This window comes from Anser anser, assembly GCF_964211835.1.
Source record: "Anser anser genome assembly, chromosome: 1".
Taxonomy (NCBI): domain Eukaryota; kingdom Metazoa; phylum Chordata; class Aves; order Anseriformes; family Anatidae; genus Anser; species Anser anser.
Genome location: NC_139720.1, coordinates 98,612,596 through 98,637,644, shown reverse-complemented (window position 1 = coordinate 98,637,644; position 25,049 = coordinate 98,612,596). Strand labels below are relative to the sequence as shown.

The following is a 25,049-nucleotide window of genomic DNA, read 5'->3' as shown; positions in this document are numbered from 1 at the left end:
GGCAGCCTTCACTCCGGGCTCACTCGTCCTTCTTCCCCCCTATCTCTTCCTTTTTTTTTTTTTTTTAAATAATAATCATTAGCAAACAAACAAGCAGGAGGCATCCCATGAAGCCTAGTCCATGATCAATGGTGTACGTGGCAGGCTGGCATGAGTGCCAAGAGCACATCACAAGCCTGCAGATATCTTGCAGGCTTGCAGATATCTTGCAGAGCAGCAAGAAAGCAGATGAGATTTCTTTATTCCTGCCCATCCGTGTGCCTTTTGAGAGGGTAGGGAGAGCCGCTGCTCCCACCTGGGTCATTCGTTGTCTGTGGGGCTGCATGGCAGGCCAGGTCAAGGCTTCGTCTCTCAGTTTAACAGCCTGTGAAATGGGTGGGTTAATCATACCGTGGTGTCCTGCTGGCTGGGGTTGCTCATGAGTGTGTGATTTACTTGCAGCATCTTTTCTGTGAAAGGGATGGTCCTGAAATGGCTTTCTTGTGCTGGCTGTGCGTCTTGCAGCTGGTAGAGCAGGGAGGGATTGCGGAGCCTTGCTGTAAATAAGGGAAATTGCACATTCCTCACTTGGAAAAGCATCTCGCCAGACAGATAAGTCCCGCATTTCTGGCGTGCACTGTAACTGGGCTGCAGTGTAATCTCCATGGTTGGACTAGCAGGGGATGTTTTAGTTTTTTCCCCTTTCCATCAAAACTTGCAGAAAGCAGAGGTGCTTTTCCTCACCAGGTATAGGGAATGTGAAATCTGTGAACTTGTTTCCTTCTCTTCACTGTGCCAGTGCTACAGCACAATACATTGGCATTTCTCATGGCTTGGCAGCGCAGCAAGACATGGCTCGGGAAATTTCTGAGCTGATCCCAGTTCTCCCATCAGTGAGTGGTCTCTGAGCAGTGCTGCCAACATGGAGGGAGGCAACCCAGGTCCGAAAGGGGGTCTTTTGTTTCACCTCTTGCCTGTTTTTTCAGGGCTCGTAAGTCATCTCATCAGTGTTTCTTCTGCTGCTGCTGCTGCTATGTTACCTACAACACGGAAGTCGTACTAGATCCTAACGAACTCCCTGCTTAGGGACCACTTGCAATGTTTGATCCACTGTCATATGTCACGGCTATCCCTGAGGGCCACTCTTACAAGAGAGCAATCAGACAGCTAACCACATCTAAGAAACAACCTTCTGCTCTGCTCCTCAGGCCCTTCTGTTTGGGCTGTGCCCTGATGGGAGCAGCATATGCACACCTCTTCCCTACCATCAAAACCTGCAGCAGCAGCCTGGGAGGCTCCAGGTAGCAGAGGCACTCCAGTGGCAATAACCTGCCTCTGTAGAAGAGACCTTTCTTACAAGAAGAGCAAGAGCTGACCAAAAAGTCACAAAGGGTCAGTCATTCATGAGCAACTTGTTATAGAAAGGCAGGAAACTCATGGCAGCTGGAGGTGGGGTGGAAAGGGTCTATGCAGTTTTGTAATGACTGCAGGATGGAGTTCAGCTGGGTGTCTGGGCACCGGAGAAGCCACATAGCAGACAGCTATAGGGAATCAGGCTTCAGATGTTCTGTTGCTTAGGAAATGTTTTATTTCTCTTTGAAAGAAGAAGTTTAGCCAGAATATTGAGAAAGTAGCTGTCCTGTTGTGACCCTGGCAATTGCATCGTTTCTGTGATTTACCAGCATGATGCATGATCATTAATGGCATCTTCGCCTGGGATGATAAACTGAAAACCTTGAGATTTATCTGTAGGCTGGCTGCATCCCAGTTATGACTTCTTTGCTGCCATTTGAAAAAATCAAACATATTAATTGCCAGTGAAGAAAATATACTCTCTGCTGCTCTAGGCAAGTGAGTCCAAGAGAGAAAAAAGAATGGTGAAGCTCTAATCTTTGTCACCTGCCTGGACTTATCATCCTTGCGTTCTTTCCCATGCCAGCCTCCTATTTCACTGTCTGGGACTAGGAGTGGATTCAGCTGCCCCTAGGCTCCTTACCTCTTCAGTTCAAGGAGTTTAGAAAGCAAGAGGGTCCACCCTGAAACTTGTGACTCAACAGGGGGCTCTCCTTGATGTGTCTGGCTTACTTGTATCTTGTCCTCTATGTGGTAAATAATCAACTGTACCTTGCCATCTCGAATCTTGTAAAGTTGCTGTCTTATTTATGATTAAACTTTGTTCAATCTCTACATTGTATAAATTAAAATATTGCTGCCTCTCTCTTATGAGTGAAGTGTATAATTTCATCCTTGACACAAGTGCCCTATGATCTCTGCTGCCTACAGGGGAATGTGATGTTTTGAAGACTGACTCTAGTCTTTAGAGAAGTCCGTTTGGAGAAGTCCTCAGTAATCAGAGATGTTTTATCCTAGCTGAAGTGGTCTACTACAGCATACCCCAGTGACACAAACTTTATGGGGAAACAGAGTAAAGAAAAGCTGTTCAGAAAGAAATATAAATCCATATGTAAATGAACCGCTGAGACCCACCTAAAATGTCGGTAATACACACCTTTACTGCCCATCCTGTTTACTGCTGCTTATTTGCCTTGGGAAGCTGAAGGTGGGGTTAGCACTGACGGAGTTCATGTGTATCAGGACATGAAGCCATTGTTCCCAGTGGCTGGAAACCTTACCCAGGGATCTGATTTTCCCTCAGCTAGAATAGACACAGAAAGTAAGAGCTTTCTTAGGTTAAATTGCCACATTTATAAAGACTTGTTCTAGCATGGTTAAATTGCCACATTTTGAAAAGACTTTTTCTAGCACATTTATTATCAGCTTGCTGAGATCCCTAGGGAGTCCTCAGACATGGGCTCCCTGCTCCACAGGGTTTAGGGCACACGCATTTCTTCCTGGGAGCTACACCAGCGTCCCTCCTCTACAATACCTTGGTGAGTTTCCTGAAGGTTTGGGATAATTGTGGGTGGACGTCTGCATGTGTTTGTGCCCTGGACTGATGACTGGAAATGTGCAGGCCTATGCAAGCAGTGGGACTAGCTGAATTCCTCATGCAAACACACACATGTGCCTTCTTCCAGAGGCCTTGGGGAAGGGCACACATCTGAACACTGGGCCGTCTGTGGCATGGTTGCAGTCTATTAATCACAGCCACTGTGCAAGCAGGGTAGCAGAGAAATATGTTGGAGAAGAAGGACCTTCTTTTTGCCACGTCAGTTCCAGCAGTGCCTTCACCTCAGACCTGCTGACTTATATGGCACAAATCCATTTTCCTTGATGCTTACCTGGATTGCATCTGCAGAAGTACAAGGAGATGAGCAGGCACCATTTCTGTGTCTTGTGGCCCTCAAGCCCCCTACCCCAGAGCTAGTTTCTGACTGCAGACTCTTTAGCATCTGCAGCTGCTGAAGATGTCCATGTCCAGCCTTACTACCTTGTGTCTTGCCTAAGGCCTCTGTGAGCTTTGATGCAGCGGGAGCCCTGCAGAAATGATGGAAGGTAACTGCCTGAGGGTACACCGCTAACCTCTATCAGAGCCTGCCATGTTCAGGAGCCCTGTGCACGTAAGCTGCTGCCTTTGGAGCCAAAGGTGTAATTTAATTCTTGTTTCTCTGTGTTCCTGCTTTAGAAATTCCTCACTGAAGTAAGTGTGCATGAGGGCTTAGGATGCGGATGCATCAGAGCTGCTGCACAGATGGCTGTTTCCCAAATGGAAATGGCACCGTAATGCTGATGTGTCCTAGCTGCAAGCAGCCTTGTGCAGCACAGGGACAAAATTCTTTTTTATGAGCTACAGGGCTAATGAAGTTCTAAAAAAGGCTATGGTAATAGCCAGTTTTCTCTTTCTCTGTATTCATAGAACTTGTTGAGAAGCACCCAGTCATGCAACAGTCCTGCAAGTATTGTGTTGGTGTGACCCCCGTGTGGCTCATGATAAACCCTGAACCCTGGGTGAAGCCTTATTTCAAACAAATTTCCTTATCTACCCACCCTCTGTGACCCTGTCTTCATCCACTGTGGGAATCCTCTCAGGGACTCTGACAACCTCCAGTTGTGGAGCACTTTTGCACATTTGCTCCAAAGAACTGAGGTTGTGATACCAAACCCCTCGTGTATAATTTGTACTGTGACCCTGGTGTCCTTAAAAAAGGGTCTTTGTTAGACACCTGTCCTTATTTAGCGTAGGATATGATCAGGGTTTTTTTGTATACTCATACTTCTAGGATCTGCTTTACTGTCATAAGTATTTGTGCTTCAGTCTGTAAAATGAAGAAAATTATTCACCTGTGGTCAAATTATATGGTTTTTGGCGGTCTGAATTTCCCTCTGCATGGGCTTGCCTCTGTGTTGAGATCCTGTGAGCTGTGTCTGAGTTTGCTGCCTTGAGTAGGCAGTGTGATTGCTCTTCCAAGTGACTTCCAGGGTCAGAAGTGTTGCTTGTAGCACAGAAAGGAGGATCCAGAAACTGAGCCTTCTGTCTCAGAAAAACACCCTCACTGCAGAGCTCTCCTCTCTTGCCAGCTACACGGACACCAAGGCGTTCATTTGCCAAACATAGTTTGTCTTGCAGCAAGGAGAAAAATACCCTTTGACTTATACATTGATCACATTTAATGGGGAACAGCACAGGAAGAGTCATTATTAATAATTATTTGCATAACAATAGCCTTTCTTCCACAGATCTCACAAAGCTGGGCAAACACAAATTAATTCAACCTTAAACTACCCACATGGGAGGACACAAAGTATCATTATCCACATGAACAGTTTCTCTGCATGATTTTACTAATTATAGTATAGCACTTAGGTGTTGTTACATGTGCTATATAAGGTGGTAAATAACATTTTAAAGGGAGGAACAAAGGCATTTTCTTACCCCATCAGATTCTCTTTCCAGCACTCACTTTATCCTGACTCCAGCAAAGGAGAGAATTATTCAGATGAAAGTTAAGGATGAAATGGGCTGCCAACGGGCAGCATGGCCAAAGCTATCAATAGGTGAAATGCATTGCCCAAATCCCACAAAAACAGGCCTGTTGAAGAGATGGATCTAGATAAGAATTTAGATTGTGCACTCTCCATCAGTTCAGAGCAGCTTTTGCCTTTTCTGTTGCATGCAGGAATCCCATTTCTGATCCTACCACAGCAACATAATGCAGCCTTCTTGAAAAATGGGACGTCGATCACTGTGGACAAGCATGAGTCTGCTAGGGGAGCCCACAATCTAGCTGTCTATCAGTTCTGTCTAGGAGGGTGCGTGCCTCAGCTCACCTCAGAGGACCCCACATCCAGTCACTGAGGTTTGGCTGAGACCTCCAGCAAGGCCTTTGCCATCCTTTATTTCCCTGCTAAGCCCACAGGAAAAAAAAAAAAAAAAGCTGGCTCTAGGTCTTTCTGAGGACAGCCCAGCAACTGGGCAAGGCGGTGTCTGAAATAAATATAGTTTTGGAGGAGAGTTCATTTCCCCTGAATTAATGCAGCCTGACACAGAGCGCAGGAGCATGTGCCATCTGGTCAGATCTGCCTTGATTTTGTGAACAAGGGGGAGGGTAACCGATACTTTTATGAACTGCAGTTGCTGCACAGGCGAAAACAGTAATCCCTTGGGTACCGAAAATGCGAGATGCTAATCTGAAATTAAAATGGGTAAACGCATGCAGGCCCAGTAAGGTCGAGAAGGTCAAAACCTTCTTCTCTAAGGAAATGAACCTTTTTATCTTGAGAAGCTCTGGGCACAGCCATGTAGTTCATCAGTTTAATAGGAGGCAGTGGGGTAGCGTGCTGCTCTTTTATTTCTGAGCCAAGCTTGTTCCCTCTATGTGTGGAGTGTAATGTAATTCCCTTCCTTCATCCCACAACTTATGTGTGTCCTCTGCAGAGAATTCACTCCTACACTACATGTCCATACCCCTTCCCCACCTTGGGCCCTGTTTTGCCATTGTCTTTTGATATAAATTGTGCTGGAGGCAGTCCCTCTCCCTCCTCAGCTAGTGATCGGGCAGCTAATTCCACTCTCTCGTGGAGTCCTGCCGAGCATGTAATGAAATGGCCAAATTCCGGCAGTTCTCCCCAGGAGGGAGTCGGAAACCATTCAGCGGCATGTCACAATGTGAGCTGTGATAGTGGGGAACCTGGAGGAGTTCCTCATCTATCTCCTCGTGCTGCTCATGAGAGCAGGGCTCGTGCCTTGGCAAGTGCTGGATCAGGACTCTACACAAGCTGCTAGAGAGGTCAAGACAGCCCAGGCATACCCCATGGTGCTGGCTTATAGAGTTACAATTGGCTGTGACTTTGGGACAGGACAGGCTCTTAATTTAGTGGATAATGGCTGAGTAACCCAGAGGCATGTGTAAGGCAGGAGCAGAAAGAGTTTGCTGTGTTTTCCTTACAAAATTGCTCCTTGACTGAGTGCCTTGCTGATTTTCAGCCACCATCCCATTATGCAAAATAATGATGAGGACGCTGAAACCTCTGTGCAGATCAGCCAAGGCACTTCCCTAAAGGAGGACATTGTCTGCTGTCATTAGGTCTTCTCTGGCTGTTGTGGGTTCATCCCCTTGATGGGCAGTGATCATGCACACAAGGCCAGCATACACTGCTTGGTGTAGGGGTGGACGGTGATTTACAGGGTTATGAAGACTGCAGGAAGGACCAAAATCGGGACTGCATTTTTTTATGCAGTCAGTTCAAGGTGAGTATTGCAGCTCTTCTGGCCAGGGAGGCTCTCAGGAGAGGATGTTTCCCAGTAGTGGATTTTGTTTTCCTTTTTCCCCATTGATGCAAAGTAGGAGCAGTACCTTGATGTGTTCCTGCCTTGGATGCAGTAAAACTTGCCTTGCTTTTTAGGTAGAGGCACATGACAATGCTTGGGGGAAAGATGCTATAAGGAAGAGCGAGGGTTTTTCTGGGCTTTGCAGCCCAGATAAAAGATTCAGGTTTGGATTTAATTGATGGGTTTAATTCATGACAGGGAGATTCTGGCTCAGAAATTTCCATCAGTTTTATGAGTGCTGAGCAGTGATCACCTGTGCAAGGGGCATATTTCTGTAAAGATCCTGCTTGTATTTCCCTTCATTCATGCCCTCTCTCCCCCACCCTCCATCCTTTTCTCTTGAAAAGGAAATATCCTCCAAACCAGGGAACTTTAAATGTCTTTTACCTTTTTTTCTTTTACTCCGAAGCTCATTTTTGTCTCTGGACCAGCATGCCCGATAAAATCATGCAAAGGTCTTTTATTTATGTTTGGCTAGGAGCTGACCAGATGCCCCAGCCTGTGAAATAATCACCATCTGTTGATTGTAATTGCAAGGCAAAAGCCAAAAGCCTGGAAGGTTTTTTTCGGTGATGTATTCAAAGAACTGCAGCCTGACTTTTCTGAATAAAAACTAAAGCTTCTACTCTGGGTCAGACCTTTTTTATTTTCTTCTTTTTTTTTTTTTTTTACTACCTTCCCACATGCTGAATGCCTATGAATAGTTCTGCTACTCATTCCATCCTTATCAGGAGCAATTTGGCTTTGCACTTTCTTTTTCCTCCATGGCCCTCTGAGAAGGTGGCCCCATGGCTGTGCCCCGGTGCGTTGCATCCTTCCTTTGCAGCCCAGCACTTCGGTGGGGAGCACAAGTGTCTGAGGTCCTACTCTGCACTGAGTCTCTCCTCTCCCTCTTTTTGTCTCCCTGCCATCGTGCCATTCTCACATCAGTCAAAGTTGTCTCGGGGGGAGAAGGACAATGGCGAATACTGCAGGTGCAGCGAGAATCAATAATTCATTTAATCATAAATTAATAAATGATGATACTGCTTGGGGAGAAGGGGAGGAAGAGAAAGAACATTAATAAAGTGGTTTCCAGATCAATTCCACAACTCTGAGCGACCGAAGAAAGGCACCAGAGGGCCTGAACCTGATAATTGTCAAGGTCTGTAGGATTCCCTCACTGCTGTCATTGCCGCTTCTTGGGTTTAATTCAGCGACCTGGCTGTTATCTGCCCCTGTCTCCTGCGGTACTTGGGGCTGCAGAACTTCGGTATTTGCACGGCAGTGAGCAAAATGCCTCTGGGTGGGGCAAGCGAGCTGTATAGGCGTTTCTATACTTGCTGGATAAAAGCATTGCGGTGCTTGAAGTGCTGCTGCTAGGCGCTGAGAGGAAGGCAGGTCTTCAGTCCTAGCCCACCAACAGCCGAGCTTGTTTCTCTGGGCCTGTGGGGTGCAGCTGAGCATTGCAGCCACTGGGTGACCCAGGAGCAATTAACGCTGCGCTGCATCTGGCCCTGCCCGAATTACGCGGTGAGCAATGCACATATGCGTCCCATCTGCTGGGGTCTACACCGTACGAAGGCAGGGCAAGCCAGGATTTAGCCATCAGAAAATGAGGAATGAATATAATAAGGATATTAAGTGTGTTAACCTCCAGCAGACACCTCTTGGACAGGTTATGCCTATTTATTTTAGTAAGTGGACAAAGATGGAGAAAGCCCGTAACACAGCGGTCCTTCATCCTGACTAATGAGCAGCCAAATTTGTCAAATGAGTTACCACCAAGCTGTGGTGCTTTCCAGTACCTATCTCTGTCCTTCCCCCTGCCTGCAGTAACACAGGCATTTTGCAGCAGCTTAAATGAAGGTCCTCAGGGGTTTGATTTTTCTCCAAAAATATATAGGACCCTGAGGATGTCCTTCCATGGATTTAATGTTCTGTGGGATCACCGGAAGCTCATTTTCATCATCGTCTAGGAGAAGAGGTCAGGTCTGTTTATGCAGCATGGTAGTGATTAGAGGAATTTAGAAGCTGTGCCCCTCTCCCAGCCATCCATGTGGTCAGCAGGCATCTGGGAACATGACCTCCCTAGGGACACAAGGTCTTTATTATGGATTTGTATGTCACTGTATTAATAACTGTAATGACTACTGGTTTTAGAGCCTTAGCATCTCTTTTACATAACTATGTGCGTTGCCAACAGGCATGAGGTGAGCCAAAGCTGCTGGAATACCCAGCAAGGCTCTTTGCCTCAGCAGGGGCTTGAATTCTGCCCAACGCTCATATACTGGGACAAACATCTGCTTTTCCTAAAAAGAAGGAGTGAGCCAGTGCAACCAAGAGTGTCACTGAGGCTTGGGACCTGAAATCTCAGGCAGCTCAGACACTGAGAGAGAGGGAAAAGGTCTCCAAAATGTTCTCACTGGGTGCACTCCCAGCACCTGTGCTCCTTCTTTCCCTTGGACTGCTTCTTCTTTTACATCAGTGCAAATTAGAACAAGGTCAACTTATTTCCTGATATAAGGTCTATCCTTTTTTTATTTTTTTCCAGTTTAATGTCGTAACTTCTCATTATTACCTCCTCCCACTCTGCAGTGTTCATATGGATCAAGTATATTTTATACTTTACTTCCTTGGGATTGTTTCTTAATCAGCTATACAGATTTAACCCCTCTTGGTCTTTTCCTCCTAAATTCTTCCAGATCTAATTATTAATCCTCTCCTCTTCTCTTCTCTTCTCTTATCTCAGGTAAGGAAAACCTGATGGGATGAACAAAATTGAAACCTTGGGCTGGTTGCTATGAAATGGTGCTAAAGCTGCTTCCTCCCTCCCTTTGTTGTCACAGGATGATTTTCTCTTCACTACCCAAAACTACAAAAGCCTGTTTTGCGAATAAAACACATCAAGATTTTTTATTTGCTATTTTCTCTAATCTTAGAGTACAAAATAGCTTTTGGGCTTTCTCCCTCCTGCTGAATATGCATCTTTTGGACCATTGCTCTCTAGGATCATTACCTGCATTTTTCTGTTTTGGTTGGGTCTAGATTAAATCCTCCTCTTTCTCACTCATGCTACTCCCTGCTTTAACTTTCGGACTATTGCCCACACATGCTTAATTTTATGGAGCTTGTTTGGCAAGGGCCTGTTTCTTTTGTTACATTTGCAATTTCTCTGTAGGGCATCAGCTACAAATGTAATGGACAGTTAGTGTTGGCTTCCTGTGACACTGGTTTAATAAGACCAGTCCAAATAAGTGCATTTTCTTTTGGTACCTCTGGCCATTTTTTTGATCTGTGGGTTGTTGGTTCTGGTCGAACTGATGCGGTGAGGTAATGTCAAATTCTTTAAATCCTTAAGGTGCTGCTTTTACTGCCTGCCCTCTGGGTGCTAGTTGTGCATATGTATTAAAAAGCAAAAGATTTTCACTTCTGTATTGCAAGTGGTTTTATTCTTTAGATTCTTAATGACTCCCTATTTGTTTCATTATTTCACTAGGGATAGATATCGACTTAAAATTAAACATTGCCAACTCTATTCCTTATTGAAAATCTTTATTATGTTTGCTTTTTGGTTGGTTTTGTGGAACCTCCCCAGCTCAATGTAAATTGTCAGATAATTTGTCACTGGCATAATACGTTTGTCGATGGTTTGCCATAACAAATTAGGCTCCTGATCTTGCATACATTTATGCATGTGCTTATATATATAGATTGCTTAACATTCAACCCTGTAATAGTTCTGCTGAAGTGAAAAAGACTTCTCAAAAATGCATGTGTCTCTTCTGGATTAAGTTTGACGATGTTGCTAGCTTTATTTGGTTTGTAGACATGTCATTCTTCAAGTTCTTTTTGTTTCTGCTCCCCTTCTCCTTCCTCCACCCCCCCCTTTTCCAGATAAAACTTCCTTTCTTTATTCTTCTGGCTAAGGACAGATTTAAAAAAGCTGCTCAGCCATTGCTTAACCGTTAATTTCATCCTCATCCTCATTTATTAATGAACCTACCTTCTTTCTGGTGCTTCTTTTCCTCCTGATGAATTTGTAAATCCCTTCTTACTCCCTTCAGTGCCTTGGGCAACGTAAATTCATTTACTTTTTTCCCCGTACCCTTATCTTTTCCCTACAGCCTTAATTGACTCTGTATATTCTTGTTTAGTCACAATCTCCCTTTCCATTTGCAGCACAGAACTTTTCTTATGATTTTCTTAATGAAAAGGCATCAGTAGGAAAACACCATGCTGTACAGTGCAAAAAGATCTAAAGTGTTTCATTTAAAAGTTGCGTGTGGTGGAGCCTTCTCAGGGAGAGTTTGTAGTAGGAATAGTCACTGTGTGGCAAAGCCATCATTTTAGTTCTAGTGGGTCTCTGACTTAATTTTTAAAGCTCTCACTGTGACTTGAGCAGGGCGAGATGGGCAGCTGAGCAAATGGCAAATCCTGTTCTTTCTGAGCAGTTTCAACCGCTGTGCTGTGTTGGATGTTCATTATGAGACCTCCTTTCCTTCCCTGGTAGGAGACGAAGAAAATCTTCCCATTTTCTGGGTAGTTCATCTCAGCCAAAGGAGGTGTGTGGGGGGGTGTCTGTGAGTGTTTCAGCCACTTCTTGCTCAGATGAAGGCAGGGTGCCAGGAGGAAATTTGGACTGACAAAATGAGGAGCTGTAATGGGGGAGAGGGGATGGGAGGTCTTCCCAGCCTTCCAAGCTCTCCTCAAAGATGGGTTGGCAATGATGCCATGCTTAAAGGCTTCAGCAGTGTGGCAGACAGGCAGGAGTGTCCTGTGACCACAGTGGCTGCTGTTAGTAGGGATGGCACACACACCCCCGGGGAGCAAAGCTGGAGATGAACCAACAGAGGGAGTTGCTTCACAAGGTCCAGAGACATAAACTTGGAGGCTAAATTTGGAGGCTCATTAGAGAAGACCTATTCAGCCAAGGCTGATCTCATGACCTAGAAAGATTCTTAAGTCTTGTGACCTACAAAGATGTAAACTAGAAAGTGGCTCTCCCACTGACCTGCCCCATGATCTTGGGAAAGTCTATTTTCTGCTCAGTTTCCCCATCTATAAAACAGGGACAGTGATGTAGGGTTGTGGGAGTTTGGCCAGCTAGTGACTGGGAAATGCTCTAACACCCTGGGTTGAAACAGCAATGTTTCTTTCTTGTATGGAGTCAGCGTGAAGGTGTTGGTGGGGCAGAGCAGGAGGTCAGTTGTGTTCAGTGGTTCACACCACCTCTTCTGGGGATGCTCTCACCCACCTCTCTTCTCCCTCCTCCCTGTGTGGGTGCCGTGGAGAGTAGCTATGGGTAAGCAAAGTGTAACAGGGTTACAAGTTCCCATATGCCTTTTGGACTAGAATAGCACCATTGCCTCTTCATCATCCCACATCACCCCCATCCTTCCACACTTCCTGAAGATGGACAAGTCAGGAGTCATGCTAAGCCCTGAGGAGGCGGAAGAAAGCACAAACTGTGCTTAAAAATAAAGAACTTCCATGGATCTCTATCGATCCACAGCTCTCCCCTTTCTTCTCTTGTGCCCCGTGCTGCCTGGTAGGGGTACTGCCAGAGCTCTGGTCAGCATGCTGGATGTTTGCTCAGAGGAAATGTCTCTTTGTTTACATGGGGGAGAGAGGAGCTTAGGAAGAAACCTGGCACAGAGCAGTTGGGATTCGGTTAATCTGCTTAGAAATACATTAATCGGAGGATCAGATGCTGTCAACAATACTCTTTTCCCCTCACTCTCTTCCCTCTTTCAGTACCTTACTCATCACTGTTCCCATTGGGTCCTGTTCCTCACCCTCCTCCATGTGTCCCTCTTCTCCCCTGCTGTGGAAGTCAGGCAGTAATGAAGCACAAGGAGATTAAAGAAAAATTAACAAATAAAATATAAATCCTAGATCTAAATGAAAATTAAAAATGGATCGTCAGCTGTTTATTTGCATCCCTAAATATAGCCTTGTGCCTAAGCCAAACCGAACGTAGCCAGGATTTCCCTGGAAAGCACTGGGAAAAATGTGCAGCTCCCGAAGCATGAGCAAGTGGTAGAAACAGACAGGAAGTCCTGCTTCCCCTCGGGACTTTATCCATCTCCCCCCATAACCACAAGAGGATGCAGAACAAGCTGTGGTACCAGGCTGAGAGGTGGCATTGTCGTGGCATTATCACCGCAACTGGAGAAAGAACTACTCCAAGCCACCAGCCCTCACTGCCTTCAGTATGAACTGGGATACTTGGTTTCTGGATAACATTTCTTACCTAAAAATGGGCAACTGTAATTATTGTCAGAAGTCTCAATTTAGTGGGTGTGCTGATTAGAACTGGAGACAGGTTCAGTCTCTATTTTTTTTGTGTGTGTGTGCAGTTGGGATAATAATATGCACAAAGACATTACCTGTATGGGGGGAGAGCTCTGAGAGAAGGGGTCACTAATAATGCTGTTAATGGCATATTCCTCAACACCTTGCTATTTTACTGCCTGGCCTTTGGTGAATTTAAAAGGAGCCTGAAAAGTGCATGGAGCTGAGGTTGAGGCCAGGTTTGCTGCTCTCTGTGCTATGTTGTTGTAGAATAGCTGTTGTCAGAGGAGTATTTGTTCTACATGTGCTGTCTTCTTCTAACATTTTTTCTTTATTAATTTTTCAAGAAAAGCACAAGAACAAAAAGCATTGCAGTGTACAAGATATCAGTACCGACTGGGGGATAAAGAAAGAGGTGAATTGCTTCTGCTTTATACTCTCAACATTTGATTTGCACACGCGATGTTTTATATTCCTGGGTTTTGTCCTCAGATATGCAGCATTCTCTTTCATTTTCTGTTACGAAGGTATAATCAGAGGCAATGCAGGATGTGCAATGTGGCTTACTTAATTTCAAGGGAAACCTTTAACTTCAGGAACATCTGACCTTTGAGCCATTGTTTTAAAAGCATTATGGCTGCATTCATTTTGGAGATTTTGCAATCCCATATTAATCCAAATTCCGTTGAAGTCAATACCCAGACACCCATTGTCTTAAGCTGGGATTGGTTCAGGTCATTACTCTTCATCTTGTGCTGGAAAAAGGATAGGGATAAAGAGAAGGGTGCAGCAGGATGTCAGAGCTCAGTTTCTTTTTGTGCTTTCATGGGTGAAGTAAAGGCTGGCTAGGAGAAAAATTGAGGTCGGTAAAAGTTTTTAATGCAAAAATAATTGGGGGGGGGTGGCGTGGGAAGGGGGTTAGTAGGTGGCATGAGGGAAATACAGTGCTGCTGCCTGGAGGTGCAGCAGTACTTGCCCCAAATGAGAATTGAAAAGCAATTTGGCCAGAGGTTCCTCCATACATCTTCTCTTCCACGTGAAGATGTGTCCTTGTGCTAGTTCCCCTCTGCTCCCTCTTGCTGGACCACCATGCTTCAGGAAGACTGAGAACCAGCCTCTGTTCCCCTTGATCTGCTATGAAGATCCAGAGGAAACAGTGCCATTTCCCTGTTCATGCTTTATGCATCTTCTATATGAACCTGCATGCAAAATGTATAGCACAAGCAGGTACACTCAGCTATTTGAGGATGTATAGATCCCGTTCATGTACAGGCTTCTTTTCCTAACAAATCTGGAGTTCTGATCCTGTGATCCATACCGTAAGGTAAGCCTTGATGCAATAGCTTCACAAGACCTGGGGTTGGACATTGGCCCTGCAACCAACAAGTGGACACAAGACATCTCAGAAGGCTGTGTCCAGACGTCATGCCAGCGAGGCAGAAATGCTGAGCTAGCAAGCTCACAAATTCCTGCATCTTGGCTCCCTCCCAGAAAACAGGAGGTAGAGAGCCAATAAACTTCGCAGAGATGTGTGTCTTTGACAGCAGTTCTGTGTACGTCAGCTGCTCTATTGCTCCTGGCTAGGAGCAGGGGCTCTGCTACCTGCTGGATGAGCTTGTAATATTGAATCTCTGCATTTTGGGGATTTGTTTGCCTGGGCAAAGGAGGGTGTGATGGCATTGCTGCTTCCACTCTGTTCAGCATGAGTAAGAGGCAGAGGGAGGACATGGTAGCACAGGTCTCGCTGTGAGCTGCTATCAGGAAAGCATGCAATGTCCTTTCCAGCATGGTGTCCCTGCTGGTTATAGCCACACTGGCTGGATTAATCCTGGTATAGACACATGTACTCATGCTGGGGCTGGGTTTTCCTTTTGCTGAGGACAAACAAACACTTGTGGGTTTGGGGCTATCCTATGTTTCCAGTGTGTTGTGCAGAGCTGCTCTGAGTTTTTCTTTCAGCTGTATGTGTTGATGAAAAATGGCTTTTTTTTAGTCCAAAAATCTTTTTCACATTTCACAAGTGCCCATTACATTCTTTTCTTCACTTCCTTCTTCCTATGGAAAATGGCCAGGGTATGAGAAAGAAGTGGGACAGGTGATTGTTAATTTCTTCTGAATTTGGTTTCAATTTTTTCTATAAGAAAGAGGATGGGGGAAAATGCAGAGAAGGTAAGGAAAGGAAACCATTTCTGTTGCTTTTTCATCTATGTTCAGTGCTGGAAAAACTGTTATCTGCTTTTCTGCTCATTTTCCTCTCTATCCCTGTATTTCTTGTGTTCCTCTCTTGTAGTTTGCCTCCTCCCAGGCTGCTGCTTTCCCGAGAGCATAAATAGCCACAAGTGCTGATATTTGCATGGAAGGTAGGAAAGGAACCTTGCAGGAAAAGGCAGTGCCTCAGGTAGACGCGCTCCCCTGAGCAGTGTCTTTCAGAGCTTTGCTGCTGTTGTAGCTAGAAAGTTAGTCTGAGATCCTGCAGTGAATTTTGTTGCTAACAAAGATGATTGGTGGGGTAAAGACAAATGTTTTTAACATGCAAATTAAAAACATACTGTAGTTATATTTTGGAATTTTGGTTTCTATATTCTTCTGCTTCTTTTCCTTTGATATATCTCTCATTCCCTACCTTCCTTCCGCCACAATGATGGCTTTCTCCTATCACAAGGGGATGTGTTTTATGGGCTCCCTCTTAACCCTGCCTGATTGTTATAAGGCTCCTTCTCCTTTGGTACCTTTGTGTCTGGTACAAATGAGTATGGTAGGTCCCTATGGAGGGTGCTGTGCTTTTTGGGATGCTTCCCAGCCAGCCAGCAGCACCTCTGTCCCCATCTCCCTTGTCCTTTAACCCAAACAGTTCTTGCTCAGATGCTGATGTCATCAGTCTTCTCCTGCCATGATGATGTGTGGAGTGTTCAAATACTCCAGAAGCTTTAATTAATGAACGTGTGTTCCCTGCTGGCCACCCTGTGTGAAGCCAGTGGATGGGAGGAGGGAAGAGAGGGGCACGGCTGGCGCTGGAGCATACGCTGCGCATCCTGCCTTTCACAGCCGGCCATTCCTCAAAGCCTCGCCACCCCCCGCAGAAGCGGAGGGGGCCTGGGATGCCTTGGAGGGGCAAAGAGACGCAATCGGTTTTGACAGGATTTGCACCACAAATTAAGTTCTGAGTGCTAGCATTTGACACTCTAGCTCCGTGGAGCTTTTGGGTAGCCCCTCGCAGAGAAACCTGACAGAAACCCAAGCATCCAGAAAGCAGGGGGGGAAAACCACCCTGCCACCTCCTGTTTTTCACTTCTCGGAGGATGCAAAACACTGAATGGGTGCTGCACAGCCTTGTCAGCTCCAGTGAGCACCCCGACTCCATTGCCTAGGGGAGGAAGATGTTCTCATGGCAGAGAGCCTGCACACTGCCACCTTCCTCCCCACACTGCCACAGTGCAGGGCTGGAGGTATGTCCTGCAAAATGAGTGCAGGACCCTGGGAATGAAGATGTATATGATGCCCTTCAACCTGGGGATGCGATTTTCCCCACCTCTGCCCCTTCCTGTGCTTCTTACAGCCCTGGTTAGCTGCACTACCATGGTGCTGGGCACAACCATGCCCCAGAAAAACACCTCTTCTTGGGTCTTGCTGGCAGTATCAGCACTAGAGAGGAGATTTTTGAGGGTCAGTGCGAGGGCTTAAGGAAAGAGGATAGGTGAGTGGGTGCTCAAGGCTCTTCTCTCTCTGCTAGGGAAGTTCTGAACTGCTAGGTTTTGTTTTAGGTTCAGTGGGGGTATGGAAACAACAACACCCTTCCTCTTGATCAAAAAGTATGTACCAAGCCCATTTAATTACTTCCAGCCAGCGATGTTCATGCCAACAGACTAATGGAAGCTTGTTTTCATTTGTTAGACTTCCATTACCTGGAGGCGGCTGTAATTTCTTCATCTGTCCTTTGTGCTTATGCATTATTGCTGCATGTGCTGTCTGAAGTGATGCTGTCTTCCAGCCTAGCAGAAGTGCCTCCTGCCCTGCTGCGTCTTCTGGTTCCTAGAGTTTGGAAGAGACTTTAACATTTTGTGACGTGAGTGCAGAGATACATATTAGTAGGTCCTACAATAATGAGAGCTGGGCAAGCAGTTGTAAAAAGCTGTTCCTTTGCTGAAGGTAACCTCTGGATGGGCAGCACCTTGTGCCAGCCTCAGTAGAGTAAAACCTCCTGTAACACCGCCTTGTTGTTAGAGCTGAATTCCTTCCCTGTGGTCTGTGTTTATTGTGAACATAAATGACACGCCTGTGGCAGTCTCAAAATACATCTTCTGAGCTTCTCTTGTAGGATTTAGCACCACTGGGTGCCCAAGCAGCACAGAAGCACTGGTGAGGTGAGGGAGCTCTGCAGTCAGATGTGCCATGTGGGAAAGTAATGACACGAGCAGATCTCTCCACAGGTCCAAACTGTAGAGCCCAACACTCAAACACACATCTAGAGCCTTCATTGGTAGACCAGGCTTTGGTACAGTGGATGTTTGCGTTCTGACTTTATCTTAGCTGCTTTTTATGGAGTCCTCCACCAGCTGAAGTAATCTCCGTGCTTCCACGAGTCTTTTGCAGCAGCCTTTCCCTCATGCAGTCGTGTCTTCGAACAGGGGATGCTGGTGTGAGCGCTCACAGAAGGCAAGGAAACCAGGTCGGGCAAACACTGTCGAAGCAAATTCAGGCTTATTATTCAAACAGATGTTCATGAATATATTTTGCCATATTTGCAGAGTCTTAATTGTAATCTGTCTTGATGGGCACATGAGTTTAAAAGTAGAAGACTGAATTTATGGAGGGAGAGATGAGCTGGAACATGACCTACGGAGCTGGGCTCTGGAGAGTGAGGGTTCACTTCCACCTCTGCACAAGCATGAGCAAGTCACCTGGGTGACTCCTTGTCACCTGGCCTTATTGCTCTTGCCTTCCCTGGGAAAACACATCCGTGTTGCAAGCAGTGCTGCTGCATTGCATGTTCATTCATAATTGCTGCTTTCTTTACCTTCCACTCTTGGCAAATATAGTGGGGATTTGCTGCTTGTTTTCCCTCCCCAGTTAAAGGCTTTCCTCCACCCCTCTTCTGTTTGCTCCCCAACATCTTCCATAGGAAGCTGTAAAAACTTTTCCTGATGGGGTCCCTCCTGTGAAGTGTTGGTGTCACCAAGTAATAAAATGACTTCCCTGCCTGGTGAACAAGAAGGGAATCTGGGCAAGAAGCACAAGCATAATTCTTCTGCAGAGATTATTATTATTGCCATTAGCAAATATGGTAGGAAAAGTTATGATAAACAAGGGAGAGATAAGTGTGATTTGTACATGTTTAATTTCTTTTCTGTGTTGTTTTTTCTTTTTCCTCCCTGTTGGCAAGCTAGGTAAAAAGATTGCATCACTTCTGCATAGAGTCTGATGACATTGGGGTTGTCCATTGCATGACGTGACATAGCTCATCCAGTCTCATACGGTACCTTTTCACATCACAAAAATATTTCTTAAAAAGATAATTCTACCCGTTGAAGTAAATGACATGATACCACATAGTCTAGAGATAGAAACCTACTTCTCAGCCTCCTGCAGCATTTTAAGTCTGCAGTTCAGAGCAAGGGACTGCAAAACAAACAATCAGAAAAACAACTTTTAAAGCCCCAGGACCTCTATACAAGTAGCCTAAGCCCTTAGTGCCCTCTCCCTAGCCATAAGGCAAACAAGAAGGGAGCACAAAAAAGTAATTGAGTTCTTTGCCTAGTACTATGTGTTTCTAGGTGAGAACCTCTGTAGCAAGAGGCACACCACAGTTTGGGAATGATTCTTCCTTCCCTGATGCAAAATAGTTTAGTGAGTCCTTTGGAAAAGGCAGAGAAGAACCAGCGAGATGTGGCGGCCCGAGCTGTCTTGCACAGACGCTTCTTTCCTTGGAGATGATGCTGGCTGTGCACCCCACATTGCTGGTTTCAAACTGGGGGTGTTTGCAAGCACCAGCAAACTCGGCATCAGGGTTGACCTGCAGGATTTGATGCTGGTCCTTCCCAGGTATTGCCAAGACACTTGGAGGAAGGTTGAGGGAGCAACATTTTTGATGCCTGTGGATATGATCTGGTTTCAAAAAGCACTATTGGGCATGTGGAGTCAAGCTGTGCCCTAGCATCACTGCTAACCTCTGTGAAACAGATGAGCGCTGTTTTTGAATTGTCCCACACAAGTCCATCAGCACAGGATTTGCTTCCCAGGACCACAGGGTGAGTGGCGTACCTTGAGACAGGACCTGGAAGTGCCCAGCATGAGCCTTTCCCAGCTCTTGGGAAACACAGAAAGGCTTCTCTTAGCTGAAAAGATAAGCAGGGACAGCAGTGAGTACCTGCTCCTGGCTGCCAGAGAAAGGAAAGCGTTCGGAGAGACTTCGTTATATGGAGTACCACTGATCTGAGCTTTCAATAATGCAATGGACTTGTAAGTGTTCCAAATGATGAGATTTGTGAATGAATTTTTAATCCGGGGTTTAACATTAAAGATTAACATGTGTGTTTTGAATTTCAAAAAGGGAATTTACCCCCAAAAGGCTAAGACTTGCTTCAGTGGCTTCTTATGATTTTTATTTTATTTTGCTCCCCCACCCTCCCCCTTGGGGTGCATTAAAACAAAAAGAAACAAAGAAAAGGGAAAGCCCAGCATCCAGGCTGTGCTTGGGGAATCTTCAACTCATTGTTAAAACAGTGTCCAATTGGGCTTTTCATATTAATGTTGCTTTGTGCGCTCTTAGACACGGCAGGAGTGACAACATCTGTGTGAAAAACTGAGCCAGCTGTGCAAAAAAAAAAAATCTTAGTTCAGAGCAGTTGTGTACTTTGCTGCTTGGGCACAAGCAGCTCCTTGCATCTGTTATGGAGGGGAAATGTACAAAGTGTTTTCCTGAGACTCTAACTCCAAAAGACAAGGGAAGCCTGTAGCAGCTTTATGTTTGCAGAAGTTAGCAGCTCCTGTAAAAGAGAATTTAGGACATCGGGGTAAGGGGAAGAAGAGAGGACAAGCATTAAATCAGACAACACTGTGGGGTTTGGTCAGCCAGGGTTGACTCTCAAGACCTGGCATCAAAAAAAAAAAAAGGTGGTAAGGAGGTAGGCATGTGGTTATGTACGTTAGCAGCAGCAGCTGCATTCACCAAAAACCCTCTTTCCTGAGTTTCAATCATGTTATGACAGTGTTCTGCATTTTTCGAAAACCTCTGTAAGAGGTTTGAGGCATTTTGTGAGCATCTGGCACTCCTTTGAGGATGGTGCTGAGTGTGAGCCCAGCCTGGACTGCTTTGCAGCAAAGCCCCTTGCAGAAAGTGTTTGCTCATACCATCCTGTAGGACTCCAGCAGAGCTGAACATAGTGAACCTTCTTGGCTATTTTTTCCCTCCATGATAAGAAATGTGGGTGTTAATTTGAAATCAATACTAATACTTGGCACGATGCTGGAGAGCATGAATAATAGGCAGAGCAAGACCCATGAATCAGGTGACAAAGTCCTATTCGTGTCTCTCCATTGACCTGCAGCGTGGTGTTGAGGTGAGTTATAACCTCTCTCCATCTTGGTTGTCCTCGTTGCAAAATGGAGGCTCTCTGAACTGCCCCAGTGCCTTACCTGCTAGCGTACATTTGAGTGACCACTGAAACTTTCTGCGCTGGAGAAGAAAGACAGCAGATTTGTTTTAATAAGGCCATGCACGTTTTTATCTATTGGTCCTGTTTCCAATATCCACTGGCACCTGGCACTTAAGCAACACTGGCACCAGACTTCACATAGAACATCCACAGCTCCTGGTGTTCCTGTGTGAAGACAGAGCCATAGCTGTTTGTAGCTAAAGCTGGTTTAAAAAAAAAGAAAAAAGTCATGTATTCCAGGGATATCCTAGTGTGTCCTCTCTCTTTTGTCTCACTTCAGAGTGAGAGCATAGGCTTTTTAGTGGATGGAACAGAAATCAGGGGGAATTTGCATTGGTGAAAGATACACTTCACATGGAAATCCATATTTACTGCATGTGTGTGCATAACACTGTACTGTGTTTTATTCACTGTACAGTGAATAAAATAATATGAAGTGAGAATTGATATAATATCTAAATACATGGAAAAAGTTTAAGTGGATTGGAATAGTGTTTTTACCTTATTGAATTGAAGCACGCCAATATTGCCGTAATTAAATGGGAAAGTCGAAGCAATTCATTTTGTCTTCACTCACTGAAAATGTCATCGAAGTTGATATTCTTACAACCTATTTTGATTTTAATGAAAACTCTTTTCCCAGTGGAAAATTGTCCTTTTACAACCTCTTTCAGACAGCTCATCTCATAATCTGAAACATTCAATTACTGACCTGACATTTGCCAGATCAGAAGACAAATTTGTTTTTTATTTTCTTTTCAATTTAAATGAAAAATACCTTTTTTTTTTTCATTTTTCTATTTGTTTGTTTTTAATAATTTTATTTCCAAAGTAGTTTGGGATTAATGAAGTTTAAGATATGGAAGTTTTACGTCTTTGACCATTCTCATGGAAGCTAGTTTCAGTCTGACTGCTTTCGGAGACTGAAAATTTTGCTTTCCTGCCTTTATCAGGCTCGTTTTTAGAATCAGGTATGAGACACAGAAGTTGTACTGTGGTTGTATGTGTTCTCACTTAAAGGCTCTCTCTCCTACCAATGGGCTACAGGAGTTCTGTTATCAAAATGGATGCAAATGTGATTAGACCCTTAAGCCCTGATTTGACAAGATACTTACACATGTGCTTGATTTTTAAACATGAAGTGTATTTCCAGTGACTTAACTGCCTTTAGTGGAATTGCTAGGACATACCAAACCAGCCTGGGTGTCAGTGTCTGGCTGAGCAGCCCCAGCTCCATGTTGTTACTGTGCTGGCCATGCGAACATCAGGATAAGTGAAGAAGGACTCACAACTAAGTCATGGAGCAGGAAAAATTTTAGGGGAGCTCATAGGCACAGTGAACACCAAAGAATGTCTGCTGGGTGTCCTGTCACTTGCAAAACTTGTATACTCCACAGGCTGAGAGTATTTCCTACATGAGACACAGAACTCATAGAAAGCAGATAGCCAATTTCTTGGCATTGCTTTAGCCAAAGGTTGTGGGTTGCTGGACCAGATACTTTACCTGATATTCATCCCATTCATAACTCTCCCGTGGGCCAGCATTAAGACGGGTACCTTGCGAAGCACTAGGGAAGGTTCCCTGCATTTGGCTCTGAGATGTGGGGCCATTTCTTGGGGAGTTGCTTCCTACCCCCATACCTCACCACTCATGGTCTTCTGCACTTGCTTAACCCCAATATCAGCTCCCACGCTCCCAACACAGTCCTGCGTCCCTCTCTCTCAACATCTCCCTTCTGGGGCTGTCCTTGTGCCTCTCCAGCTGATCCACCTCAACTTTTGCTCTCCTCCTTGGGCTGCAGGAAAGCTCTCTCACTTAGAAGCCCCATCTCCTTGGAGCCCTCATTGCTGACCCAAGACCTGCCATGGTCTCAGTGGCTTTGCATCATATGAATACTTCTGCATGCATGGGTAGGCTCCTGTTTTTGGTGGATCACATCAACATTTGGGTGGGTGGATGCAGTGTGTTCCTGTTATCTTGCTGCTTTATCATTTCTGGAAGATGCAGCAGCACCAACAAGGTCTGGGTTTCATACCCAAGTTTCCTGGAGGACCCCAAGAAGATGTCAGCAGTGTCTGTAGGGAGGGAGCCATGTATCAGCATGTCTCTGCACCTTCACCCTGCCTGTGACTAATACAGAAAATGCTGTCCCTTTTCTCTCTGTTCTTCCTCCTTTTGGGGGAGGATGCACCCAGCTCTTGGTGCTTTGGGTAAAAGCAGTTGAACTGTAGCTTGGGAGTATCTGTACTGGAGTTAGACCTAATGGTGGTTGTGTCAGGGCAGGTGAAAAAGTCACTCTGGAGTTTGCAGTCTATATTTCAATGGCATTTTGCCTGTTACCGGGGCAGGAGGCGGAGGGGAGAAGATAGAAAAACTCTCGATGCATTCTGGAAGGCGTTTATGAGCAGTGTTAAAAGTCACTGATGAGCCAATTCTCCATCCCCCTTCCCCACCCCTTTTCCTATGCAGCTGCACCCTGCGCTCCTGCCTTTCCCCACCGCACACAAGTCACGTTTTCCAGCCTGCCCACCCATCCATCCTGCCTTCCCCTGGGCCAGCTCCCCTTACTGGGCCTTAATCTTTTTCATTATGGGCTCTGTCCTTACCACTCGGCATACCATTGAGCATATTCAAGTTGTTTTCCCTTATTAAGCAGTTCATCATTGTGCTGCCTTTCTTTTTTTTTTTTTTCTTTTTTAACTGGGAGAAGGGGAAGAAATTTATTCTTTTGACCATAAATCATTTACGAAGCTGCTGGGCCGTTAATGTATATTTTATGGCTCGGCAAACAGAAAATAGGAGTGAGTGTCTTAGCGGCGCTTCTCCGACCTGTTTTAATTTCAGCTTCCTAGCCCTGACTCTCTGTTCCCCTGTCTAAGAAGCAGATACATTTCTCTTGCAGAGGCACCAGTGGATATCTTCTCCCGAAGGAGGCCACTTTGCTGTGTCAGCAATGTCACGTGCTGTTGCCAGCACTTGGCACCAATCCGCAGCGCGACACATCTCTGCTGACTGGGCTGTGCTGGGAAAATATTAGCAGGAAAAAGGGATCGGGGGGGGGGGGGGGGGGGGACGACGACACTCAAGGCTATTTTTGCTTTTAGATCCAGGGAAGAGCTGTAATTAGACTCACACTCTGAGGTAAGCAAGTTTCATACAGTTCTCGTCTTATCCCATGCAGCCTCGGTCACCCTGCGCTTTGCATGCTGTGGGCTCAGCTGGCCGCAGGTGTTGTGTCGATATCCACGGGGATGCTTAGGGGGCGATTTCAGCACAGTGACTGGCCATGGCAGTGCTTCCCAAATGTTAAGGGCTGGCTTCTGTGAGGTTTTGCAATCTGCTTCAAGATGAAGCCAGTTTATGTCTTCAGTGCTCTCTGTCATCTCACTGCCTTTTCTCCATTTTAGGAAGCATAGATGCAAGCCTTTACTGTAAAAGGTACGATTTTCTTTCCCAGGTGCTGTGACAAGCAGTGAGATAGTGAAGATGAGGGTTGTGGAAGGCTTATGCTGGCATCTGAGATAGTTGAATGGGAAGGTCTGCAGCTCACAGCTGCTGTTGCAGGCTCTCTGCAAACTCAACCAGGGCTTCCCACCTCAGATGTGCTTGCACAGACTTTTGACAAGATTTTTTTTTTTTCTTTCCCCAAGTCACTTCAGCTAAAGACTGCAGCTAGACAGTTCATTGAGTAACTGGCCATGGCCATTTAAAATGGACATTTAAAATGTTCCTGTCCCTAGAAATCCTTTACCATTGGATGCCTCCACTGTAGCAGTCAGCAGAACAGGAGAGTGCATCTGCAAAGCAGCTTTTTCCTCTCACAGCAAAGCAAGCTGTCCCTTCCTTATACCTTCCTCAGCAGATTATGCTAATTAATGCCTGGCTATGAGATGGAGGCACAGCTTCCTTTCTGCTTTCACTGCTTTTTGGGCAATAACCTTGTTCTGAGTGGCAAGGCAAACAGCAGGAGATGATAACATCTTAAGTTAATGCAACAGGATTCCCCAGAGCTGATCCATCACAGGTCTAGGAATGCAGGAGGAGAGACTGTATTTGCTAGTCTCAGGTTTGTAGGAGAATTATGGATGTCTTCCGTGCTGGGTACAGCCAGGAATGGGCAAAGTTGGCACCAAATGTCCCACAGACTGGGCTGAATTAGGCTTCCCTGTCCCTTCCCTCTCGTCAGGGGAGTAATGAATGATCACTTGAGTGAGTTCCTCCTCCTCTCTGGGTCCCCTCTGGTCTTGTTCATCTGCTAAAGCAAAAAATTCCCTGACCTCAGTAGTGCAGCTGCTCCTTGAGTCTTCTGCAAACGCTGTGAATTCAAGGACTGCCAGCTCAGATCGCAGCAGTCTGTTTTCGGCCAATGCCGCATGCATTGGAGGGAGGTGTTAAACCTTCCATAATGTAC

The 25,049-nt window shown here is 45.6% G+C and overlaps 1 protein-coding gene across 4 annotated transcripts in view; it reads left to right on the top strand.

Moving 5' to 3' along the window:
- IGSF11 (immunoglobulin superfamily member 11) overlaps nucleotides 1-25,049 on the top strand; it is a 96,814-nt gene that overhangs the window by 55,958 nt on the left and 15,807 nt on the right. The window contains exon 1 of one of the 4 annotated variants that reach the window (XM_083820181.1): nucleotides 8,374-8,675. The exons of 2 other annotated variants lie outside the window; for them this stretch is intronic. In XM_083820181.1, coding sequence (XP_083676307.1) covers nucleotides 8,615-8,675 — 61 coding nt within the window. In that variant the 5' untranslated portion in view covers nucleotides 8,374-8,614. Of the gene's footprint in view, nucleotides 1-8,373; nucleotides 8,676-23,760; nucleotides 23,780-25,049 lie in introns of those variants that run through there. One more of the 4 variants, XM_083820183.1, reaches the window with a different exon arrangement.